The sequence below is a fragment of the Ammodytes marinus genome (genome assembly GCF_949987685.1).
Source record: "Ammodytes marinus genome assembly, chromosome: 9".
Taxonomy (NCBI): Eukaryota; Metazoa; Chordata; class Actinopteri; order Uranoscopiformes; family Ammodytidae; genus Ammodytes; species Ammodytes marinus.
Window position 1 is genome coordinate 8,404,473 of NC_137213.1, and position 25,967 is coordinate 8,430,439.

At 42.1% G+C, this 25,967-nt stretch overlaps 1 protein-coding gene across 1 annotated transcript; it reads right to left on the reverse strand.

Moving 5' to 3' along the window:
- Positions 1 to 6,490: 6,490 nt before the first annotated feature.
- lrrc24 (leucine rich repeat containing 24) lies at positions 6,491 to 11,174 on the reverse strand (the record flags this gene model as incomplete). The annotated part of the gene is made up of 5 exons (XM_080034472.1): positions 6,491 to 7,474; positions 7,945 to 8,210; positions 8,863 to 9,031; positions 9,813 to 10,091; positions 11,013 to 11,174. The coding sequence occupies 5 exons, from the start codon at positions 11,172 to 11,174 to the stop codon at positions 6,491 to 6,493; spliced, it is 1,860 nt and encodes a 619-aa protein (XP_079890598.1).
- Between the last annotated feature and the right edge of the window lie 14,793 nt (positions 11,175 to 25,967).

The window sequence follows — 25,967 nt, forward strand, 5'->3', positions numbered from 1 at the left end:
ATATATATGAATGGCTAAAATTGGTTATTTGCATTTAAAAACCTTTTTTGTTCCGGAAAGATATTCACTCGCTGAAGACTGTGCGCTGCTGACAGATGCTGCATCTACAAAGTGCTGTCAAACTTTTCAAATATTTTTGCATTGTAGAATAAATTAGATTATATCAAAATAGTTTTATTATTCTGAACAAAACCCTACAACATGATATGCATTGCTTCAAACATATCATGTCTACCTAACTTCAAAGTAGTTTACATTTAATACATCCTTGAAACCCTAAGGTGCAAATGCAATGTAATCAGAAACACTCATTATGTCTTAATTCATTTGGGCCACCCCAACAAGTGAAGTGTGGGTCGAACCATTTAAGGTATGGGAACACAATGACAATCACCATTTCATTGAAAGGGATAATTTTTTCAAACTCCGGGTTGTTATTTTAATGTAAATGCGTATTAAAGGTGTAGTAGGCGATTCGAATGAATGGTTGTTGTCAAAATCACTTTTTTTTGTCAAAATCAGTGAATATCTCCTCATGATTCAATACCTGTTCATGCAGGCATGTTGCTACAGGTAGGCCCTAACTGGATTTGTTTACATACCCTTTGTTTAAATAGCAATTTACAGAACCTAGCTTGTGTACCAACAAAATGTTTATTATTTTTTGTTAATGACTGTTTAAGAACAAGTGTTCTTCAAAATTGCTGATTCCACTTTTAAAGGATTACATGGCACACTTCAAAATGACACAACAACATTTGTAAGATGTTCTTCCCAACGATTGGCGTTTATTTGACTAACTGTACCCCGCCTTCCAATGACAAACCCATTGACTTCCATGTTAACCTCTCTTAACAAATGAATTATGGCCGAGACCTAGGCTATGGCCCACACCACTTGTGTCTGTGGGCAGCATACTAGACCGAGTGGAGGCAGGCATGCAGCATTGGAGGTGTTCAGCAGTGCTCAGTGGCTCAATACTTCAGAAGGCGCTGCCAAGGTCTGCTGTGAGCCTTGCAGAGCCCCGTTCACATTTCACTGAATGACATTCACCTGCTGAGGGCTGATGGGAGGGGGAGCAGCCACCGTGACGGTGAGGGATGAAGGACACACGCTGCTGCTGCCGCTAGAATTCCATTTCCATCACTGTCAGAAAAGACAAGCGCAGGTTTCCCCTACACTTTATTTACAGTCTAGTGAAAACGACAAAGGGATTCATTTAGCTGCTGAAGGTTTTGCTATTTTAAAGCCACATAACCTATTGTATTACATACTGAGTCTTGCGTCTGGAGCGCTACCCCCATACTTGGGCGCTGGTGTTGTAAAAACACGACCGACCACTATAGCCGGCTTCTGTTCAGGATTGCCAGTTTTTAATTATGTCTATAGCCACCAGTAGCAACCGTACGTTAAGAGACCAATCGGAAATTAACAAAAGAAACATTGAACTTTAGAGCAGTTTGCTTAAGGTTCCTTGTAACTGGATAGACACATTTTATTCATGACGTTAAAGGCCTACATCACCGGTTTGAATATGAAGGTGTATTGAATTCTGAGATCCTATGTAGTATAAATAAATACAACTTACTTTGTAAATATTACTGTGATGTCTTTTACTGTGACATCACAGTAATATTTACAAAGTACGTTTTTTTTTAACCCTATATTTCTCTTTCTGTGATGTCACGAGAAAGAGAAATATAGGGTTAAAAAAAACACTCTTTCTGCCTTTTCTCAGGCTAGGATGAACCGATTTTTTTTTTTTTTTGCACATTTATACTACATAGGATCTAAGAATTCATATTCATATTCAAACCGGTGAAGTAGGCCTTTAAGCGTACAATGTCAACTGTTAGCTATCTGTTTCAACTGTTAAATACATTTAGCTCACTACTTTAAACTGTTTAATCCTTTTAACTTTTCCAACAGTGAATTTAATACATTTAGTAATTTCTACGATTTATCCGTTACTTTTAGCTCACTGGTTTTCAGGTAATTTAGCGAACAAATTCACATTATGTTTCTTATGCATGGGCTACTGTTCATTCATAACTTTAGCTAACCCTTTAATCTACTTGTTACCAAACAGTTTAATTCAACCATGAATGCATAAACGTTTAGCTGTTTCTATTTTACTTCTTTCTATCTTACTAACCATACACAATCAATCTACTGGCATTGTGGTAGCCCTGGACGGCAATCACTATTGAATTATGTTAAGATGGTATAGATCTATATCACTGATAACTGCAAAATGCAGATTGAACGCAGAATATACTCACAAAGACTTGTGTAAAATTAATCGTGTTTTGGGACTATAAAAAAAACAAATTTGCACATAATTTGTACTTCCAATCAGTCTTCTCCACAGGTGATCATTTACTGTGAAGTGTGTCTTGACTCGACCATTATATGAGCACAACCAAAGCGGATCAAAGTGATTTTGCAGCTATCAAGTAATACACTCCAGTTCAGTATGATTCATTGATTGACATTTTCTTCTACCATTCCTTTCTGTGGTGCGGGGAGAGCATTTTCAAACACTGTTGTCTGTTTCCATTGGTGATTTCAAACATATTGAGCTGAATTGATTTTTCTGGTCTTGTATTATGTAATCCTGGACGAGAAAAAAACCCACTGTTTATTCATGACCTGAATAAAAGTTACCGCACATAAAAAGTCCTCATTGAAGCAAAAGTTTTTTATGAGATAATATTTTTTAGACATTTTTCATGCTTTATTGAGAGTGTGGAGAGACAGAGATGAAATGGGGCAGGGATTGGAATGACATTCAGAGAACGACCCGGGCCGGATTCTAATCCATGGCTGCTGCTGCGAGGACTGAGCCTCTATATGGGGGCGGCGCTCTAACCACTACACCACGAGAGCACCCCCCCCGTAAAACTATATTTTCTATTGGGAACTGGAACGGTACTTAAAAGACCCATAACTAACATAGGTCTTGAATCAACATGCACAGGGGTTTCTACTCTCTCTACTTTGGCTACACTTTCTCTGCAGGTGCACAAAGGCATTACATCGCTGGGACCCCTGCTCTAATATATATTTTTATACTGTATTTGAAAAAACTGTTTCATATTAACTTAATACAGATTTGAATGGCCCAAAGAATGCATTAACTTAATGGTATTCAGCAATAGCATCAAAGCTGCATTAATCCAAATTTAAAATTGAGAGGACGACATATGTGCACCAAGTTAGTGACACTGAACATTTAGAAAGACATTTGTACAAACCCTTCTACTGGGAAAAGCCATTCTAGACCACGTAGAAACGCAGCAATAATTCAGTCCCAGATGTCTCATATTTGACCTCATACCAAAATTCAATCCCTTGTGTTCAACCAAGTTTCCAAGAGAGATGAGAACAGATACATGAGAGAACATGGGTGCAAGGAAATACAAGAACAGGTTCAGTATGAGAACAAGGAGGTCTCACTTTTCTCTCTGCAAAGACATGTATGGACACATACCAATCTTTTGTATTCACATTCTGTGTTGTGGGAAAAGAGTACATGATTTAATTTGAATGTTTACAGCCTGTCCTTAACTGACCTTGAATGGTTCTAATACCCCATGCCAAAAACTGTAATCTCCCCCACAAGCCCATAAAACATATTCAGCTTTTAGAAAACCCGCTCTAAAATGTGCTTTAATAACCTAATAATCTTGAGCCACGGACCTCTCTCTCTCTCTTTCCTGAATAATCCAATGACCCATGTGGCTTTGCAAAGTGCTATAGTGCATTCTGGAAAAGGTAAAAAAAAAACATCCTGTGCTCCTTAATGGGGTGCGCTCCTAGCAACAGCACATAACCTTGATTTTGGCATTACCGCTATCATTAGTATTATTTTTCCATAATTCTTTTGGTAGTTCAGTCTATTATGAAAGTCCCTAATCAACAGCACACGCCTACACCTGCTCTGTTGGGGATCTTTGAAAATAACTTGTAGTGATTAGAGGAGGTGCAACCTTTATGAAAATGAAACAACAGTGTAGTGCACTCAGCGTGCATTCAGTGATAAAGCGGGGGTTGTGCAAAATAACGGCTGAATAACAGAAACACTTCAAGATGCCAATCAAGCTTTTCGTCTGGGCATTTTAAGACTTTTTATTGTGCCCATGACAATCATTGTAAGCAGTTGGCTATGTAATGACCCAGCCTGAGAATAGAAGGCTATCATAGAAGGCACAAAGGAAATCCATTTAGTTTGTATAACTGGAATAAGAGTTTTTCACATTTCATTTTGTGGGATAGGCTGCATAATACATCTTCAGCTGTGATGAGCAGCCATTGTGATGGGCTTCCGTCAGGTCCGTTATCTTTTTTTTCTTTTTCCAGTGTTTTGGAAATGTTCTAATTTTTGTCCTTCGTGTTAGCTCAGCTGTCTGCTGTTGTTGAATCTGTACATATGACATCTGAAATTAACTGCCAATTCCATACAGGACTGTCTGGAAATCTTTTTGGGTAAACAAACTTGTTTGCTTTTTTTCCAAAAGTAAAAACCTGGAGCTAGGGGGTGTTAGCCTAACTTGGCTCAGCCTGGAAGCATGGGAATTAAGCTAGTTTTTCTCAAAATAATAAATGAACCTACTCGCTAAACCTTATAAATCGAAAACATGCCGTTATTATTTTTTGAGAACAACATTTCATCTTTCCATTCAGCACTCCTGCGCACAGCGTCTCCGGCTGGCTGGTTGCCTGGCAATTTCAATATGACATAAAGTGATTGCATTCCGTTGCTGAGATATCATTTTAATGCACAGGTTCCCCTAAGCTCACAATTAGTCGCTTATCCATTACGGTTTGTGACAGATTAAACAGCCTCAGACGTAAGTATTAATTAAAAAGCTAAGAGGTGATTGTATGTATATGCATTTTTTGTTTGATTAACTTTGCATGCATGTTACGGTGAATTTATCTCCAAGGGACATAATAAAAGCTTAAGGACTAAGAACAGAAAAACACCATATACTGTATTTCCCAAAATGTTCAAACTATTTCCTTCCAGTTGGATTGCTCTATTAATGCTCACATTGACTAGCCTATACACTTATTGCAATGCATTATATCTGTAAATGTATATTTCAAAAATAAGGAGTATTATCAATACAATACCACTTTTTGATTGGGAAGGTTGCCTTCAGTTGTGTGCCTCATTGTCTTCTAATAAAATAATCGCAACATTTAATAGAATTGTTAATATACAAACACAAATACTGAAATAACGGTCATTGTTGTTTGAATAGGAATCAGTTTGAATCCTGGTTTTGGTATGAGGCACATATTATTTGGTGTTTCAGAACACTTTTCCAATACAACTCTCCTATTTGATTCCACAAGTAGCTCTGAAAGTACACCTGGTACCAGAATGCTTAGCAGCAGAGGGGAAATAATTAAAAGTGTATGAGCCATGGTCCTCTCACAACACGAACCGTACAGGGTGACTGAAAGCCACTGAAAGCCTCCATCCCTCTAAAACATGTCTTTCACACAAAGCTGCTACAGCTCATGCAGTTCCAATATAGACCGTGCAGAGCCGCTTTCTAAGGCAACTGGTTAACGGAAGAAAGGAAGCATTGAATCTTTTAAAATATGTTTTATTATGTAGAAACCAAAGGGAAAAAGTATTTTAGAACATTCACATTAGAATGGTTGCTACAGACTGATGTTATTGGATTTATTTCCAGCGAATATTCAACTTGACACAATAGAAATGTTCATCCCTTGGTCTAGGGTTGCAAATAATAGGTAGAAAAAAACCCATGAGATGTAAACATCAAGGAATACAATGCTATTGGTAGAAAGGTTGAAAAATAGGCTAATTCTGATGTATTCAAAATGAACCTCTTTAATCAAATCCACCCACCTGCGCCCACACATACATTTGGGTAATGACAATGCAGCTTGAATAAGAGGATTGGTTTGGGTCTAATTCTAATGGGAACTGCAACGGGGTCCACAGAACAACTGAACTTCACAGTGAAAATTAGTGTTATTATATTTACACAGAACACTGACAAAAACACACAAAACAAAACCTAAAGAATGGAATCCTTACAAAATATGAATCACTGTTTCAATTTATAATGTTAGTTAACGCTATGCGTTGCACAGTTCTGGCCTTATACTAACCATTTCTGACAATGTTAGCCACTTATAGTTATCTTTAAAGGGTTGACTTGGAGACGGATGGGTACAGTTAAGTTGTTATATCCCATTTCATTATTACTGGTTATCCATATGACCCATCTTAATGTGAAACAATCAATCAGACCAGGATCTCTTGAGAGGCTTATTGTGATCCAAATTTCCCCTAGCAACCGCTAACTGACACTCCCCTCTTTTGGAGACCACATAATAATCTGATGCTTCAAATCACTGAACCGAGGTCATTCCCCTTCAATGTCTATAATTAAGTCCATCAACATACTGTATTGTTCCATGTCAGAACACAATTGAAAGCCCTTTAGCAGTGGATCTCGTAGGCCATCTGTGATCCAAAGAGCAGACTCTGACTGAGGAAGAGCTCCTCAGGGTCCGTCGTTAGGGGCCCTTCTCCTCCGTCTGCCGGGTTTCTGCGGACCCCCATTCCTCCAGATCTGGTTAGTGTCTGCACCATTTCGTGGTCCAGGAGGGCCTCCTTCATGCCTTTCTGCTGGACGAACCCGCCCATTATTGGACACCTGGACGAAGCGGATCCCAGGACTGGGTTGGATCTGTTGAGTACGTACATCTCATGGCCGTGGTCGTCGCGATACTCTTCCAACTGGGCAAAGGTGGTAGGTCCATCGGAGTAGTCGTTGACGTAGAGAATGCTCTCTTCCTTGCTGGTACAGTAGGACCCTCCGTCCTCTCTGCGGAACTGCTGGTGACGAGAGTAGATCATGATCAAGAGGAGAACGGCTGTGAGCGCGAGCAATGAGATCCCAATGGCGATGGCGGTTTGAGTAGCCGGTCCAAGAGAGTTGAAGTCCATACTGTCCTGTTCGTAGAGCGGTTCCTGGCTAACGTCCAGAACCTCTGGCTGATACAAGGAGTTGGATGAAGAGGAAACAAAGGAATGTGTGTTCAAACGAGGCCAGAACTGGGATGAATATGAAGAAGAGGACATGTTGACGGCCAGATGAAAGGTAACTTTAGCTACACCACCGGGGTTCCAGGCTTCACACTCGTAGCGCCCGGCATGCGCTACGGTGACATTGCTGAGGAACAGCATGCCGCTGCCCATATCTGGATCAAAGCTGTCTCTCTCACCACCCTCCTCAGTCCCACGCACAAGCCCTTGAGTTCCCTGGACAACACCTCCAACCTTGACCCCTCCGCTGCTTGGCAAGGCCGTCACCACCCCTCCAGGTCCGGGCCTGAAGAGCTCACCGTTGGGTCCCAACTCTTGAACCAGGCCTCGAGGTGACATCTGGGGTTTGCCATAGGAGGCTTTCTTCCAGGTCACCTGCAGTGGTGGACAGTAACAAAGTCAAAGTATGTGAGGGCTAATATTAGGTGCAATATTGGAGTGTTTATACATTACTTTCTGCTTCTTTGAAAATGTATGACTTTCTTACATTTCTCCATCCACCCTGAGAAAGCATGTTGCGCTATCTCAATGTTCTTATCTCTCATGATTGTGAGTTTATCCGACGAGCGATGATGAAGATGTCATTTTATAAAATTATAATTTGAACAAAATGTGTGACCCTTGTCTTGTTGGAACCAGAGTCCTACATTAATCATTTGCCTTTATCGAACAAAAATGTACACTCTGTACTTTTGAATTCTTAAGTATTTTTAAAAGCAAATACTCTGGTACTTCAACTTAAGTAAACTCGTAGGTATACAAGTAGAAATGTTTGACCAGGAGTATCTATCTATATACTTTGACTTAAGTACTGGGGCTGACTACTTTTATCCAGCACTGCTCACCTGAGGTTGAGGGTATCCCGATGCCTGGCAGGAGACCCGGAGGCTCTCCCCTAGCCGTACGGTCAAATGGCTGGGCTCCAGCTGCACCACGGGGGGGATGCAGACCAGGCTGTTGGGAGCCACCTCCACTAGGCTGAGGTGGGAGAGGCGAGGCGGCTCGGAGCACATGAGCCGACGCTGTTCGGCCGAGCTCAACAGGCGCTGGCCGTCTTCTCTGATCCAGGCCCTCAGCCAGCCCAGAGCACAATCGCATCGCCATGGGTTCTCTGGAGGTGAGGGATGGAAGCAAACAAACAAGAGAAACCGGGTTAACAGCTGTTTTTCAAGGGTAAGAATGAACTTTGAAGTTTGTCGAGTGTAAACTCAACATTGTGTCTCATCTTTATTTCTCAACATATTTCGTCTTTATTCTCGACAATGTATTTCCACTTTAAACTTGACATTTTGACTTGAAGTGCATAATGGAAAAAAAACGTCCTCCTTGCATTTTGTTTTCTCTCCTGCGGCCCTTATACTCTTCCAAGAAATCCCTTTAAGTGCTTTAAGATCATCTAAGAAGAATGAAAGCTCCAGATGAGCTGCTAAATGGACCTTCGGGTGTTATTATTTTGTGATCACATTATTTTGATTATGATCATTTAAACCTTATTTGAGCTCTTTTGGCATCCATGTGCGCTGGTTCTTGTTTCAAGGGATGTTTTCTTATTAAAAGCTTATGGTTGAGGGAAAACCTTCGACATGTCAAACATGTTTAAGGGCACTTCATTTATCATTGACCTAATTCCAATGGGCTATAGATAGTGCATTCTAGGGCAGTGTCAGTTCTTCAGAATTGTGGTATGGAAGCATGTTTGAAGGAAGTGTAAAATCCATTTTGGGGGATTAGAGTGAAACATAATGAGCCTTTGCTCTGCCTACCTGTGACACGGAGCACCTGCAGACTGACAAGCGGCTTGAGAGATGAGGCTCCCAGGGTGCGGAGTTGATTTCTGCTGAGGTCCAGCAGGGCCAAAGAGGATAATCCAGACAAAGCTTTCTCTGCAAGCAGCTCTATGCTGTTCTCCTGCAGGTGGAGTTCCTGCAGACGCTGCAGCATAAAAATACATAAAGCAGAGGAGGGAAAATGTAAAATATGCAGGTTAAAGGAGGAGGAAAATAAATGTCAAAAGTAAAGAGAGGCTGACTCAATTCCGCCTGACTCAGTATGCACTTTATTACTGTAAGGTACGGATATATCGGGCTTGTTCGTCATGAATTGGATTTAGAGTTGCAGTCGTCATTCTATATAATCCGTAAAGAAGTATCCTATATTGGAATATCTGGCAAAAGCTAAGCTTTTTTCACCTTACCCAAAAAGGATTAGGGCTACAATTTAAAGGGAACATATAATGCTAATTTTCAGGTTCAACATTGTAATGGTGTTGTGTCCAAGAATACTTTCATATTTCTCACAGTGACATTGCTTAATCTCCTCTTTTCAGACTCTGTCTGATACGCTCCATTTTAGAGCCTGTCTCTTTAAACCCCAACTTCCAAAAATCCCAGTCTGCTCTGATTGGCCGTGGATCTAACTGTCGGTTGAATCTAACATGGTTGGATTCAGAAGTATCTAGGGGTGTGCTTATCACAGGTGGACATGGTGCTACATTAGGTTGGTAATGGGGGTCTTGGCTTATCCGCTCATGACGTCATAAGAGAAGAGAAATCTGACTGGGGTTTATGAACACAAGTTTTCAGAAAAAGAGAGAGGTTGTTTTTTCACATACTTTGGGAGTCTCAGTTTACATCAGGGACCCATATTATCGGGGAAAAACTTGTTGGGCATCCACACATCTATCAATCCATTAATTTTATCTAAACTAGCTAACCTGCAGTCCCTTGAAAGTGTAGTCCTGCACTCGAGTAATCTGGTTCCCGGCGAGGTACAGGATCCGGAGGTGCTCCAGACCCCGAAACATGTCTTGGGTGACCAAATGGATGAGGTTGCCGTTGAGGGCTAGCTCTAACAGCTGCCCCTGGCTGAGAAAAGCCCCTGGCTCCAGTGCTGAAATGCTATTATTCTGGAGGTAGAGGTAATGGAGGCTGCCCAGTCGAATCAGGTCCTGAAGACGGATCTGCACTATAGCGTTGTCCTGGAGGAAAATGGTCTGTTGGGAAAACAGGGCAAATTAAATTAGTAGAGTGATCACACATTGATTGCATTAGAGACACAGGGAAGGGGATGTGTTGTTCGACCTGGTGCTTTGAACAAGGAATTGTGCGGCCCTGTTGCTGTGCTGACTATAGAAACATGTATTAACCATGAGGAGAGATTACAGAAACAGCGGAACCCCCTTGAGAGCTATCAGCACTCACTGGGCTCAGCAGGGCTTTGGATATATGTTAATGTAGGCAATACAAACATGTGGAATGGGCTCTGACAATGTGGGTTGTGCGGCAATTTTCCCTTTTTGCGATGCAGTTCTTTTGCCAAATGCAGTGGAATTCACGGACCATGTCAGGAACCATCTGCAAACTAAAAGTATTTGAGTTATTGGAGCTACACTCTCCGTAGTGTGTGCATTTGATCCATAATACATGGCTGCCCGTATGCTTGATTGGTAATGTGCATTCAGTTTCTGTGTTTGTAAAGAAGCGAAAGCGGGCCACGAGGTAAAGAATGATCGACGAGATAGACCTGCTGATTGAGGTTAACGGAACAATTTATCCGGGACATGCCTTTCATTAATATTCATGAGCCAAAGTAATGTTGGGGGGCCTGAACCCAAGAGGGAAAAGACGGTGTAATGTTAAACATCTTCTCCACAGATGATCACAGGCCGTACGAGAGTCACTCTCTGAGCAAGAATGAATAATTACACAGCCAATAGCGCAGCCCCTCCCTCAGGCTTACATCAAAGAGGGTCACGGCACATTGATTAACCACAATCATTTCAGGGTAATAAGAATGGATCAGAGAGGGAGTCAACTCATACAAAAGCACTGGTGCTGGTAAGGGGGAGGAGCTGGTCGGCCGCACTGCTCTGACAGCTATGGCGCCCTAACTTATTGTGGATTGGCCAACTGACCTCGGTGACAGCCTGGACGCCCTGTGGGATTGCTCTGATCCCGAGAGAGCCGCACTCCACTGTGAGGCTGTAGCAGCGGCAGCCAGAGGGGCAACCCAGAGACTGTGGAGCGATGCAGGCCAGGACGATCAGGGCCAGTGTGGGGAACCGCAACATGGCCATGGTGCTTTTCCTATTCAGCTTCCAGAGGCAAAACCTGGAGAGAAAGAAATTAAAGGTCACACAATATGTTAATTTTTTCGGTCCGAATTGTAATTTTGGATTGTACTATAGCTGTTTTTGATGGTGCAAAAAAAAAACTGAATTTAACTGCCGATTCGAATCAAACTACTAGTTATGGCGCTTTTCCATTACATGGTAACAGCTCTACTCTACTCTACTCAACTCACTTTTGATAAAAGGTTATTTTCAGGAGGTGACTTTCCATTGCAAGAGATTACCCTTGATAGCACCACCTTTGTGTAGCTGGTCATCATATCAACATTACTGGCTTACGTTAGCATCTATGTGTCACGTCACCATTTAGTACCGTACTTTTCGGCCTACAAGCCGCGACTTTTTCCCCGTTTTTCGACCCTGTTATTACACAGCACAGTATATATTCTGTAGCTACTGGGGATGGGCGTTAGTAATCGAGTACTCGAGTACTCCTCGTTTCAAATGATCTCGATTGGTGGATGAGGAAAATCGTTTTTTTTTTTTGTGTGTGTTTGTAGCCTTTAGGCCGGCCGGCGGGCCGCCCCTATTTTAAAATGTTATATACGTGTACAAAACGGCACAAAACGGATATAAAGTTTAACAAAATTAAATATTTTGATCCAAGTTAAATAAACTAAGCATTGTGTCAAACAGAAACCGCAAATAACTGCCACCTCCGTGCAGCGCTGCCAGTGTGTGGTCTCCACAGCACCGCGGAGCTGAATGCGGTGCTGGAAAACTTGGAAAGACACGTAAAGAAGCCAGGCTGACTTCGGGCACATTCGAGCAAACGACATTTAAGAAGCCTTTATTATGGAATATAGGATTGAGATTCAAAAGCCGACGGTGTAACGTTCCGTTAACGAGGAATTAGTCGCGGTAATTAGTCACGGACAGGAGTGAGCATTACGCGGTTGGATATACTAGCCTACTACTTCTACTGCTTTGGTGAGTTATTTAGCCTATCTATGTGTTTAAATTGTAGGACAATAATTTTATTGTATTTGCTGCCCTTCTTATTTTAAATGTCTATTTTGAATGTTAGCTAACTACAGCCCATGCTTTTTTTCTCTCTCTTTTTTCTCTCTCCACCGCAGACCTACTCGATCGGTTTAAATTGTGGCCCGCTTATTTAATTACTTTCAGTTAGGAAAATGTGTTTTAAACTTGTGGAAAATAAATCCTTAATATCATATGGCAACTGTGACTGTTTGACATAAGCATTGAGCGCTTTATTGCGGTCAACCGTTGTTCTGTAGACAGATGCGTTGCGTCCTAAAAATAGAAAAAAGTTTAACGAAGAATCGATTGATCCTCGAGGAATGCAAGCGATCACACAAGTAGCGAAAACACTCGTGCCCATCCCTAATAGCTACTATTGCACAAAATGGTAACACTTACGTACGTTATGCAAATATGCAACTTGTTTGTTGAAATGTGGGAGCTTCCTCAAGCAGCCATCTCTTTCCCGACAATCCCCTCTGTGCACGAACTCTTACATATGGTAATTAAACATTATAACACCTGCGGCTTATTGTCCAGTGCGGCATATAGTACGGAAAGTACGGTACTTGATCCCTCGAAGGGACCAAAAATGTAGGTACTAGGTACCAGGGACTTTTCATGGTGGAAAACCAAAAAAAAAATTAGTAGAGTAGAGTAGAGTAGAGTAGAGCTGGTACCATGTAATGGAAAATATATTAGATCGAGGGGTTTCTGGGACTGTGCTTGTGTTGGTGCTTACAACAGATGGAGGTAGTGCGTAAGGTTGGTGGGGGCGTGGCTTATTATGTTATAAGGGGAGAGAAATCTAACTGGTTATTTAAAAAATGGTGGCGGTGTAGAAAAAGAGAGAGGGTTATTTTTTTCTAACACATATTAATGTTGACAAACCATGAACAAGTGCATTTTTTTCATTATAGGCGACCTTTCAAAGTGAGCATCAATCACTCAACTCAACTCATCTCTTTCACAACAGCAAACCTCTTTCTATTACCATAATGTATTTCACCATCAATGCAATGCATTTACTAGTGGCAGCAGCATATAATGTGTTGTATAAGCAGTTGACTGTGAAATTACTGAAATGAGAGGAAAGACAAACAAGGGAACATAAGAGCATATCTCATTCACTGTCTGTTTAGCATTCAACTTTGTCCACTCGGTAGAATTGCAGCGGCTTCTTTTATGGACTTCAATTAATTAAAGATGTGATAAAAGATGTGCAAGTTGCTTCAAGGACCTCTCTATTGTCTTGTTAATGCATGCACACACAGCCTCTTCCTCAATTTTGGTGACACTCTGTGTCTCACAAAGACACACACACACGTGCAAATGTGCGGCGGAAAGACAACAGATGTGTCTTTTTCCACCCCCATAATCCGAGAAATCACATCTACCTCCTCAAAGCAAATCTCGAGTGCTAGCCCCAGCTCTAATAATCTGATCAAAAACCTGAGCATACTGTCCGCTTGCTGCACCTCACAGCAATGTCTTCCTTTGATATAAACCCATCACTGAGCAACTCATCCTTGTACTTTTTTTTCTTTCTTATTCCTGTACAGCCAGGGAGGGATTTATTGTTCCGCTCGACTGCTCACATCAAAAACACCTTAGACTTTTCTGTCCAATTTCATGTAGCCCTGCAGTGCTTCACAACAGTCGGCCGGCGGAAGATCACACAGAGATAGCGGAGCGCTGGCAGTATAATACATGTTGAAATGTCACACTGACCCCCGTCATCCTGCTCCCCCTGACAGCAGGTAGATTTAGTTTGCTCTGCCGAGCTGCCTGCCTCCTTCTGAGGAATTTTCATCCAGCGGAGAAGCAGATATCGCATTGATCCGATCTAAAGTCTCTCCCATTGTTATGAAAGATTCATGTCGACCCCTCATGCCATGCTTCTATATCCCATTAAGCTTGTCTGTCTTGCAAAGTTTCTGGTCTGCTTGAGATTGCTAGAATCGCCCACACAGATAATTGATGGCATTTACATCTTGCTCCTAATGACTTGGAGATCAACTTAGTTTATCAATTATTGGAATGCACGCAGTTCTCATCAGAGCTAAGTGATGAAAGGGCCCTGTATCTGAAATAAACTGTGACTGATAAATATTCAGTTTGCACGCTTCTGTCAGATTGATATCAAGCGTGTGTCATTTGTCTCGTAGTGTTATCACGAAGACCGGCAATTTCATGCCGAAGCGGCAAAAGATCTGGGATCACCATTTCAGTATGAAGAAGTCATTCTGGGTGCAGCCACACACTGCATTATTAAGCAAATGAGCTATGAACTGGATTTTAATGTGGCGTGTTTGATTTAGAGTGCATTTAGGAGGATAGCCAGCCAGATTTACACAATGTGACCTACATTAGCCGTTGAGTCGCCTTCTCTCAGCAAAAACAGAGTGATACTTATTAACAAAAGCTGTGCCATTTCCTCTGCAGAGCTCTCCAAAACAAGCGTGCAGAGGAATTATGTGTTTCCATTGTTGGCGAGAGAGAAAGCACAGAAATTGAATTTCGAAAAAGGCCTTGGTTTGTCATTGGGCTTTTGTTACTTCTCACAGTGAGACGACTTTTAAATAGCTTTGTTTCTAAAGTTTCTAAAAGCAAGCTTTGACTTGCTTTTAGAAACTTGTCAGGAGGGAAGCAGAGAGGAAGACATTGGCCATGGCCTTGGCTATGAATACACACTGAACAGGATGCAGCGTTTGATATTTGTTGTTAGAATATGAGCCCTAAACACCAATACACGACACCCTGCCAGGTTCAGAGAAATAGCACATGAATTTCTCTGCTCATTTGGGAGTTAAAAGTCTGATCTGCAATCTTACCACGCGTTGGGGCTGTTAGGACAGGGCTGATGAGATGAGGATAACCTACAGAGTTTATCAGGCTCGGCAAACAGCAAGGAGATGGTGACTAGAATGAATCAACATTCTGGGGGAAGGTTTATTTAAGGCAAGACCCTGCAGGTGAATTATGGTAAAAAGTTTAACTTACAGATATCACAAAAACCCTGCCAGTTGATTACTTACAAGAAACAATTTTTTTTTTGTAGGGGCAATTAGAAATGGTTGATTACATATTCCAATTTGGCAATATCTAACTAATTAAGAATAAATATGCAATTCTTTTACAACCATTAATCTAGATGTTGGAAAGAACAGATTATGGATACAGCCTTTTTTAATTGTATGAACCAAAAAATCCAAAAACTTAAACAAATCCTTCTATAATAACCTTCGGAATAGCGCCAAGAATGATTATGCAAAGTTTAGTTGATGCCAGTGAGCAAGTTGAGATTTTGTTTTCATCACCTCAATGCCTTAAAAATGTTGTATAGAGGAAATATAAAGACAAAAACAGACAAGGTTTAGTCAATTAAACACCTAAATGAACACATTTTGGACATTTCATGTATACTAATATGAAGGAAGACATGTCATGGAAGCAAAACAAAACAACATCTCAATATTGACCTGTGCTTGACAAAACAACACTTTTGCCTGTCGTGTCTCGCCTCAAATAACGCTGCTGACTGCAACCTGTTCTACAGTGCTACAGTATGTGCTCTGCTATTTCACATTGACTTTGCCCTCGCTGTGCTTGACTCATCTTTTGTCATGCTGATGTGGGATTTCACTGGTAAGAGGTCAATTTGTTCATTTCACTCTGGGTAATCCTCTGCGGAACACGCGTAATCTGCACAATCAGATGCTCGTTAGCTAAGCCGCTCTCGGCGCTGTCGACGCTTTCGTTTGGAGGGGGGCCTGATGCTTTGTTCTGCACTAAGAAAAAACGAGGTCAGCGATATAGCGCTTTTGAGTGTGTGGAAATGTGCAAATAGGATGATTAGAAGGGAATGTTGTGTGCACAGACAGAAGAAAGGCGGCTGGAAGCAACTGATGTCAGTCGACAAATACATAAGGGAAACTAATATATTGCACCTCACACAAAGGCTGTTCAGTATTCAGTATCAGCATCCACCTCCTAACGATGCATCCACACACTGCCAATGTTATTGTGCACTGGACTTAAGTGCAGTTTGGAGTTTGTTAATTGTACAAATTACAATTGTCTCTTTATTCTTCACATAGCGCTTTGTTTTCGTAGCCCCCAAACAAAATAACAATCACAGCCGGGCTAGACAAACATTCACTGTGCAGTAAATTCACAGCCTTGTTTTGTTATGTTTTACGATTTCCCCCCAGTTTTTTTCCCAGGAGGGCTGCCTTTAGGTGATAGCTGATGTGTGTCTGGGGAATCAACAGACAGCCACAGTCCTTGAGGCAGAAGCAAAGTTCACATCCCCTGTGCTGCCACCGCTGCAGGTTCGCACTTGTCGGTTGTTATGGTAACTCTTGTAATGAAGGGAAGGTACTGTGCCCAAAGGCCATGCAGGCAGCACCATTCCTGTATGTGTATATGCTGGTGTTATAAGCAAACAACTACTGCCGAAATACAACCTGTCATATCCCGGGTAAACCTGAGCTATGGGGTGACCCGCACGGGGCTAAATCATCTCAGGCTCCTCTGGCCCCACCTCTCTTGAACCTTACCCATCCCCTTTCTACCTTATTGTTGACACTCCTGGTTCCCTTAACGGTCCACTGTCTGAAAGCCTCTCCCAACGGTTCTAACCCATCCCATACCACATCTCTGACCTCTTTCTGTTCTCGTCCTTCCGCGCTGACTGACAGGTGCTAAATCATTTGTCTCAGAGCATCCTTTATGTCCACAAATAGACTGCGGGCCGCGGCAAAGGGGAGATACCACTGTGGCACCAGCCCAACAGTAGCGCGCTGACTTTGAGCGATAGTCTCAAGCATGCAAACGCACACACGCACTCACACACATACGCTCCCACACACACACACTCACACACACACACACACACACAAACACACACACACACGCACGCACACACACACACACACACACACACACACACACACACCCACACACACATAAATACACATGCACACACACTCATGAATATGCAGGGCACATGGACAAAGTAGCACATATAGACATGCACTAGCCAACGACATTCAGGGACACACATTCTGACTGGCAGACACACACACACACACACACACACACACACACACACACACACACACACACACACACAAGCCAAGGAACACAAACACACACACACACACACACAAGCCAAGGAACACAAACACACACACACACACACACACACACTTGCTTATGCACTCGCACATCCTGTCCACAAGCCAGCCGTAGCCATCATCATTCACAGACAGAGAGAGTCACATACAGACTGGCAGTCAGCGCGGGCTCACACATATTTTCGTGTCAGCGGTAAAGGAAGCTCTGCTCAGTTAATAAGGCCGCATTGATTTCTTTATTTTTTCCTCTACTACTTTGTCCAGCAGCCCGGGCACCGAAGCAATTGATTTTTCTACCACGTAAGCAGAGTTTGGAGGGAGGGCTTGCATCTGTAAATGTCTGACTGTGTTGAAGATAAACAAAGTAAATGAGTGTGTTGTGATCATGGCTACTGCTGAGATTCTTGTGAGACGCATGTGTGTGTGTGTGTGTGTGTGTGTGTGTGTGTGTGTGTGTTTCTAGCAGCTCACTATCTATACAGAGTCCCCCACTGAGAGCCAACAGAAGCAGCTGCACTCTGCCACTTCTCCCCGCAGAGCGTTTAGTCTTAAAACCCGCTCAATAAATCTTTGCTTTTAAAGGGTTCACATGATAAACTGCTGTGACAGGTCTAGTCTGCGATGGAGGGACCGTTGTTGGTAATATCAGTGGGCGAGCAGAAAAGCCCCAAAGGTTATTGATATAAACTGCACACACAGGCTCAAAGATAAACCCAGACGTTTCTGGTTGTGTCTGGAGCAGTAGCGATGGTACCAGCAGCCACGCGTTTCACTCGCATGTAAAGTGAACCGGCCATAAGTGGAATGATGCACTCATTGCCCAAAACTAATTTTGGCTTCTTTTTTTGTTTGTTTGGCAGTGCCCTTTCCCATCTAAAATCCTGTCGTTATGTGCATACACTTAACAGAGTCAACAGGGCCAAAGCTGTGTCAAAAAATGTATGACTTCAAAACAACTGTTTGTGTACAAGTCATGCACGGTCATTGTATTGATTTCGGAGAGGAATGTTTTTTTTTTTTTTTTTTTTTTTTTTTTTTAACAGATAGCTACAATTATTTCAGTACAATAAGGCACAACTCAATTTATGAAACCGCTGCCATTGTGTTTTTATCACTTGAACATAATGAGACAAAGAAAGACACACAAGCACGCACGCACGCACGCACACACACGCGCACGCACACACGCACGCACACACACACACACACACACACACACACACACACACACACACACACACACACACACACACACACACACACACACATTTATTGGTTTTCTAGCAGTCTACATAATGTATCACATTAATACAGAGGCTTCAGGCTACAAGCAATTGTTTATAATATAGAGACGACTCTTCCTGTGTATTCGGGCACCACTTTTCAATAAAACACCTGTTCGAAATTATTAATAAATTGTAACGAAATTATTAATAAATTGTAACTTATGGCTTTATTAAAGGTTAATGATTTATGTAGGCTACTAGAACATTATGTCAGTCAGAAGCCATAACTAAGTACAGGGCTTTGGGTTGCCAGATTATGAAAAATCCTTCTCAGTGATTAAATGTTGAAGTTCATCCTCTTGAGAAGAGCTGCCATACATCTGGACAGAAAATCCATTTATTAACAGCTTACTGTAGGCCTATTAGTGTATTGTCAACATTGGTTACACCAACCACATGGAAAACCCATCATGTGTTTTCAATAACAGATTATTATTAATATAAAAAAGATTAATACCATTTTTACGACAAAAATAAAGCCATGAATAACGACCAATAAACACTTTCATAGGGTGCCTCATAAGAAAAAGGCACTCAAATTGACAGGAGTTATCCTCTTTACAACAACATCAATCTACAATAAAGGAATTGTTTTAGGAATTCTCCATATTAGCTGTCTTGTAAAAGGTAGATAAGAACATCAACACACCGCTAATGTCTTTCCTTTAAATATGAATCTATAACCAGCATCTGGTTAGCCTATGGAGGAAAACTTCTTGCCAGGCTCTGTTCAAAAGGGAACATAATCCACCCATTAAAATGAATATCTCATGTGTTTGTGGGACGATAACGAGAAAAACCATGAAAGCCTTGAAAATGACACGTTGTGGTTTTGCGGGGGATTATATTTATATATAATTTGGATTTGGCAACTTCCTGGAATCTTGTTGTGACTGCGAGGTTGCCAGGCAACCAGTGTAGACTCGGGAGAGGGGAATTTCTGGTGGATTTTATTAGCTTTGGACGGAGGCGGGCTGCTGTATATTGCTTCATCTCTTCGACACAGATGTGAGTGTTTGTGCTCCGGCAAGGAACCGCAATAAACGTATCTCACAAAGTATATAAAACTATATCCCTGATTTAAAGTGACAATCACGCAAACCAATGCAAGTCAATGTTTGCACACATCTTTGTCACTCGCTTGTAGGCTACACACATGGGCATCTACAGTAGTGAACTATTTCACCTCTTGAAATACAACTGTCAGTGTTTCTCCTGCTCTTCACATTTTAAAAGAAGCCCTGTGCCAACATCACCTGTCTGAAATGTGCTCCTGTTGTTTCACATGATTTATTGAGTTTGCCCCTTTTCAGTCGCCAATTTTCTCCAGTCTACCTCTCTGTCGGACCTGCTCACACACACACACACACACACACACACACACACACACACACACACACACACACACACACACACACACACACACACATGCACACAGGCTGTCTAGTGTCCAGTTTGTCAAAGGTTGGTTGATGCAATGTATGAGTCATTGGGCTTGTGCCAGAGCAGAATAATAGCTCTGATTTTTGTATTTATTTTGCATCTCCATTTTCATCAGTGGTCTTGCACTGTTCACTCTGTTCACATATTCTTATGGTGTATCTGACTGCGTGAGAGGGAGCGCGCGCTAATGAGGGAAGCTAAAGTGGACACACACACACACACACACACACACACACACACACACACACACACACACAACACAAATACACAAACAAACACACTCACACCCTTGTACTTATATATTTGTGAGGACATTCATCAACATAATGCATTCCCCAGCCTCTTACACGGACCCTTACCATCAAAACTAAATGCTTAACCCCAACCCTTATACTAACCCTAACATTAACCTAATGCATATCTGAACCTTAGAACCTATAGTATTAACCCTCAAACAGCCCTTTAAAGGCCTGTCCAAAAATGTCCTCACCCCGATGCTTAAAAGCTTAAATTGGTCCTCACAAAGATGCCTGTATTAATACACACACACACACACACACACACACACACACACACACACATACACCACACATACACCACACACACACACACACACACACACACACACACACACACACACACACACACACACACACACACACACACACACACACACACACACACACACACACACACACACACACACACACACACACACACACACACATACACACCCCAATCACATTTGCTGCTTGCTGAGCAGTTTTGTTTCACATTGTAATGGACAGATGAGATCAGACAGGTTGGAAGACAGATGACGGGGGACTCACAAGCAGAGCGATCCGTTCCATTTTAATATTTTCCTCCAAACGTTAAGAAAAGCATCCCCGTGAATGAGTTTGTATTTGATTCTGTTGATGTTATTGTGTTTTCCCTCGTTTCCCTCGCCACGTTCCAATTCGGTGAATTTGAATGAAATATTACTCATTATTTTTATGGCAGTTGAGTCGAAAAGCGCCGGTATTACCCAAGCATCCATACAAGTGAGTGGGAAAGTGTGTGTGTGTGTGTGTGTGTGTGTGTGTGTGTGTGTGTGTTTGCGCGTGTGTGTGTGTGTGTGTGCGTGTGTGTGTTTGTGTGTGTGTGTCCAAGAATGAAACGAGAGCTTTGCAATGCTTGGATGACAATTGCCTATCATCTCCCCCTATATTGCATTTCAGTAATATCGGGCAGTGCGGTATATAGTGTCTGCGGGATGGAGCCAGTGAATCCTGATGAATGATTTTTTCTTTGTTGCCCGTGGAAGTGACAGTCTCTGCCAACTGCTAAGTGATGGATGTTGGATGTATGTCAAATTCTCGCTCTCTTGACGTCTGGCAGATGGATAGGATATAATGAAACTGTAAATGTAATCAATTTTTGTTTTACTTTTCTTTTTCTTTGCTCCGATTTTTCCCTCATGCATTTCTTACTTCATGTGATGCTTGCCAATCTCGCACATAGGCCTATTGTACAAATCCAGGACTGGGGGGGGGGGGGGGGGGGGGGGGGGGGAGGGGGGTGGGTGGTGCAATAGCCTACGTCAATAGTCAAGACAGATTTCAGTCATCGTTATCCAGGCAGACAGTATAGCCCAATGAAAGATTAAAGATCTCTCTCAAGGCGGTGAGTAGTCATCTTGTGCGCACGGATCGGTGTGCGTACAAGGCCGATACCTCATCCTCTGAGCTTGAACAGTTGAGGTCCTTTCTGAGGCCCCCCCGCTGTTTGGGTTTTCCTCACACTGCTTCTGGTGCAGAATAGCAATGAACCGGACGGCGGATGTGCATTAAAACTCTTGACACGACGGAATAAGCTGTGTCACTCAGGAAGACCGAATGAGAAAATGACACAACAGTCTTCTAGAGAGTTTTGTAAAAAAAAAAAAAAGTAAGGCTTGTAGTGACCTAATCACACTTTATTCTTCCTGGCATCTCCCATAGTGTCACTATGCTAGATCGCTGCCAGTTTCCTATAGGGTGTGTGCTGAGCTCAGCACTGATCTTATTATGCTTCATTCTAACCCCCCCCCCCCCCCCCCCCCCCCCCCCCCCCCCCCATCCCTCCAAGCCTACCAACAGGTTCACTTTAATATTCCCTTGCCATTTGAATTTGCAGAGGCTCTGCAGTCTAATTGGCCATAGTTTGTCTCTTAATTGTGCTCTAAGATTAGGACAGCAGTTTTTTAGGCTGCTGTAGTACTGCGGCATGATGGGGCAAAACTTTCTGACAGCCTTAAGTCCCGGATCACTGCTGCTGCTGTGGCGGCGGCACACTTTGTACCAAGTTATTTTTATCACCTTTTGAAATCTGTGCAGCAAGGCCGCAGCATGGCTAGTTGGTTCATATTAAAGAATGGCATGTAAAGTCGATGTAGACTCAGTTGCCGTTTTTTTTGGCAAAATTAAAACAGTCCTCCAATGAATATTTAAGGTGGTTTTAATGTATAATAGTTTTTTTTTTTTTTTTTTTTTTAGAAAGGCTTCAACTTCATGCTGTAGTTGGTGTTGCTCTTAAATCGTATGCATTGGTTTTATTAGCATGTGCAGTCTAACACAATCCAAACCAACTGGCATGCCATAAAGTCTATCTTGATGATGACTATTGTGCGTAGTTTTCTGTTGACAATGCCATTCAAGATTCAAGATCGTTCATCGTCCTGTGCGCTACAATTACGGCAGAAGTTGATGGCAATGAAATGCTTGAGTCTTTGGGCACCCTTCATCAGTGCAACATACAAGAGACAAAATAACAAGGAAAATGTATGAGAGAAAGAAAACTATCTGACGAAAGCCATCTGTAACCTTTATGAAAACACATTTTTTTTGCAAATAAAATGTTAAACGTAGAGATAAATGTATAATATAACAATGAATAAAGAATGAAGGATAAGAGCAATGTAGCCTAAATGAAATGGAGAGGTTAATTTAATGATATGTATCGGCTATGAGGTCATAGTTTGTGTGTGTGTGTTGGTGATGTACTGGACTGCATCACATACAGAGGCATTTAAACTCCGACCTCACTCATGTATGTAAACAGGGAGGACAAAACAAATCCGATACATCTCTCACATACAGTATTTGTACACCAGAACAACACCGCCCTTGGCTATGAACTCAGTGATAAACATATCTTTGGATTTGCACATTTCCTAAATGTAGATTTCATGGAAGGGCTGTTGTATTTTTTTTGTGGAAAGCATCAGACTGTTTGAAAGGGTCTCTCTCTCTCTCTCTCTCTCTCTCTCAAGATGGACTATCAACTGCTAAATACCAGCATGGAATAGGAATAAAAGCATGTGATTCTGGGTATACAGTCTACAGCGGTGATCCATAATATGTGGACCTTCAGATTCTGCTGTTGCCACTTTGCATTGTATTAAGAGGTGTTTCTAATATTTTGTCCACCAATTAAATGACTTAGGGTAAACTAAACATTTAACTTATACAAGATTGTGCGCTGTATGCATCCAATATGTAATAATTTACCATGAACAATAATAATGGGGGGGGGGGGGGGTGCTGCTGGGGTTTGGATCCCTTCAGAGTTAATCTCAGTGTCAAATAATGTCATTTAACAATGTAATCATAGTGACAACACCAACAAACAACAACATCACATTTCAGATATTTTTAAATGTCATGCTCACTGCAAATACTGTACTTCAATAATAGGCATAAACAACAAAACAATCCTTCTTTGTATGGCATTATTTGGTATTAGCCTACATTATATCACAATCATGAAGGTAGCTAACGTGATCTCAGATGACGCCTACATAACTGGGGTCTCTTACAAAAAAAAAAACATTTGAGATTTGAGTCTCTGCTGTACTATCCCAAGTGCGCACTCTTTCCAAATCCCCCCCCCCTCCAAAAAAAAAAAAAAAAAAACACAACTGCAAAACCCTACCGTTCTCTCCCTGTGGACTTGATCTTGGCAGCGGGCTCCTCTCCTCACTTGCCCGGGCGACTTGGAATACGAAAAGAAAAAGCAGAGTAGAAAAAAGGAAGAAAAAAAGAAAATAAGATGAATTCCGCTTGAAATCACTGCAGGCAAATGAGCCGGTGCATTATTGTTTCCGCTCGCTCTTGACTGACTGACTGACTGACTGATTGGGGAGCGGGCTTTAGAGTCCACGCAGGCTGAGTTGCTGCTTGTCCATTGTAATTGGATGCCGAGAGAGCCGGAGGAAACGGCTCGCATCGGACGTCAGCGCTGATGGTGGTCGCTTATTTAGACGCGCAGCTCCTTCTTCCTCTGATACAGTTATGTTGCTTTGATTCCTTTTTTACCCTTTTTGGTTTTTTGTTTCCTACCGCAATTTTCCCTCTGTACAGTGGATGAGATCTTCCAACAGTGACCCACTCCTTTAATTATCCCTGCTTGAACTGACTCCCTCCCCCTTTCTTTCGCTCCCTGCCTCTCTCTCTCTCTGCATGAAAGTGTGTGTGTGTGTGTGTGTGTGTGTGTGTGTGTGTGTGTGTGTGTGTGTGTGTGTGTGTGTGTGTGTGTGTGTGTGTGTGTGTGTGTCTCTCTCTCTCTCTCTCTCTCTCTCTCTCTCTCTCTCTGCATAGGTGTGTGTGTGTGTGTGTGTGTGTGTGTGTGTGTGTGTGTGTGTGTGTGTGTGTGTGTGTGTGTGTGTGTGTGCGAGTGAGCGTGCGTGTGTGTGTGTGCCGTTATTCTCGTTCATTCACTTTCCAAACATAGAGCGCTTTCATCATCACTGCCTGTAACAGATTGTTACATTTAACTCTACCACAGTGTAATTTCCCCGCCGCTCAATGAACCACGGCGTCACTTTATTGTGAAGCAGCCACAGCAGCAGCAGCACATTTGCTATACAGGGAACTGCCAGAGCGATTTCAGCACCACGGACAGCGGCCCCGGCTTTTATTATGGAAGGTTACGGGCGTTAACATTTGATACGCCACGCTTTGACACTGGCAGTGTGTGTGTGAGAAGCCCGACCCGTCCCTTACATTGGCGGGAATAAGCGAGGGGGGGGAGGGGGAGAGAGAGAACGCTGTAAAGACTGAATTGAAAAAGAGAGTGGCCATTTCTGTCCAGCCAAGGACAAGTGAATTCAAGCTGAACCACGTAGGCCTATTACGGGTGGTATCCTTCAAAAACCATATTGTTAGGTCACAGCAGGCGGCTACAGTTCATTACAGGTTGGAGAAAAGGGGAGGGGGGGGGGGGCAGCACTTTAAGGGCCCGGTTGCTAACACTTGTAAACCTGAAATGCTAGCTTGTTTAATATATTTTGGATTAGGGCTCAATTACTTTTGTGGTGGCCTGTCTTTGTCTGATGTAGCCCCAACAGCTCTTTCCCATTAAGTCCAGCTGTGTATACAGTGAATAGCCTAGTGACATGTTGTTTTTCATACAATTGTACAATTAGGCTTTTGGTCAAGTTTAAATTCATTGGTAGAAGCTGGAAACATGTCAACCATTCAGCCCTGGTTATAGCCAACTAGTACATTTGGCAAACCATTTAAATCCTTTCAATTATTATAATTAAATCTAGCTGTTTCACCAACTTTTCCATTACATTTACGAGAGCTTTCGAGCACATTTTCAACTGTATCTGCCTTTTTGATAGCTCTTTCAACTGTTGCTCTATTAACCTCCTTAAAGCTAGGTCTCTCTATTTTAACCGTTTCTAAATTACTTTGAGCTATTCCATTAACCTACCCATTAGCCTACTTTCAGCAAGCAATTTCTACCATGTATTCATTTTGGGCATCTATTTGAAGTGTTTCAATCCCATTATTTGACCTAGCTATTGGAACTGGGTTTTTTTTTTCAAAACTTTTCTGCTATAGGATCATGCATAGCTT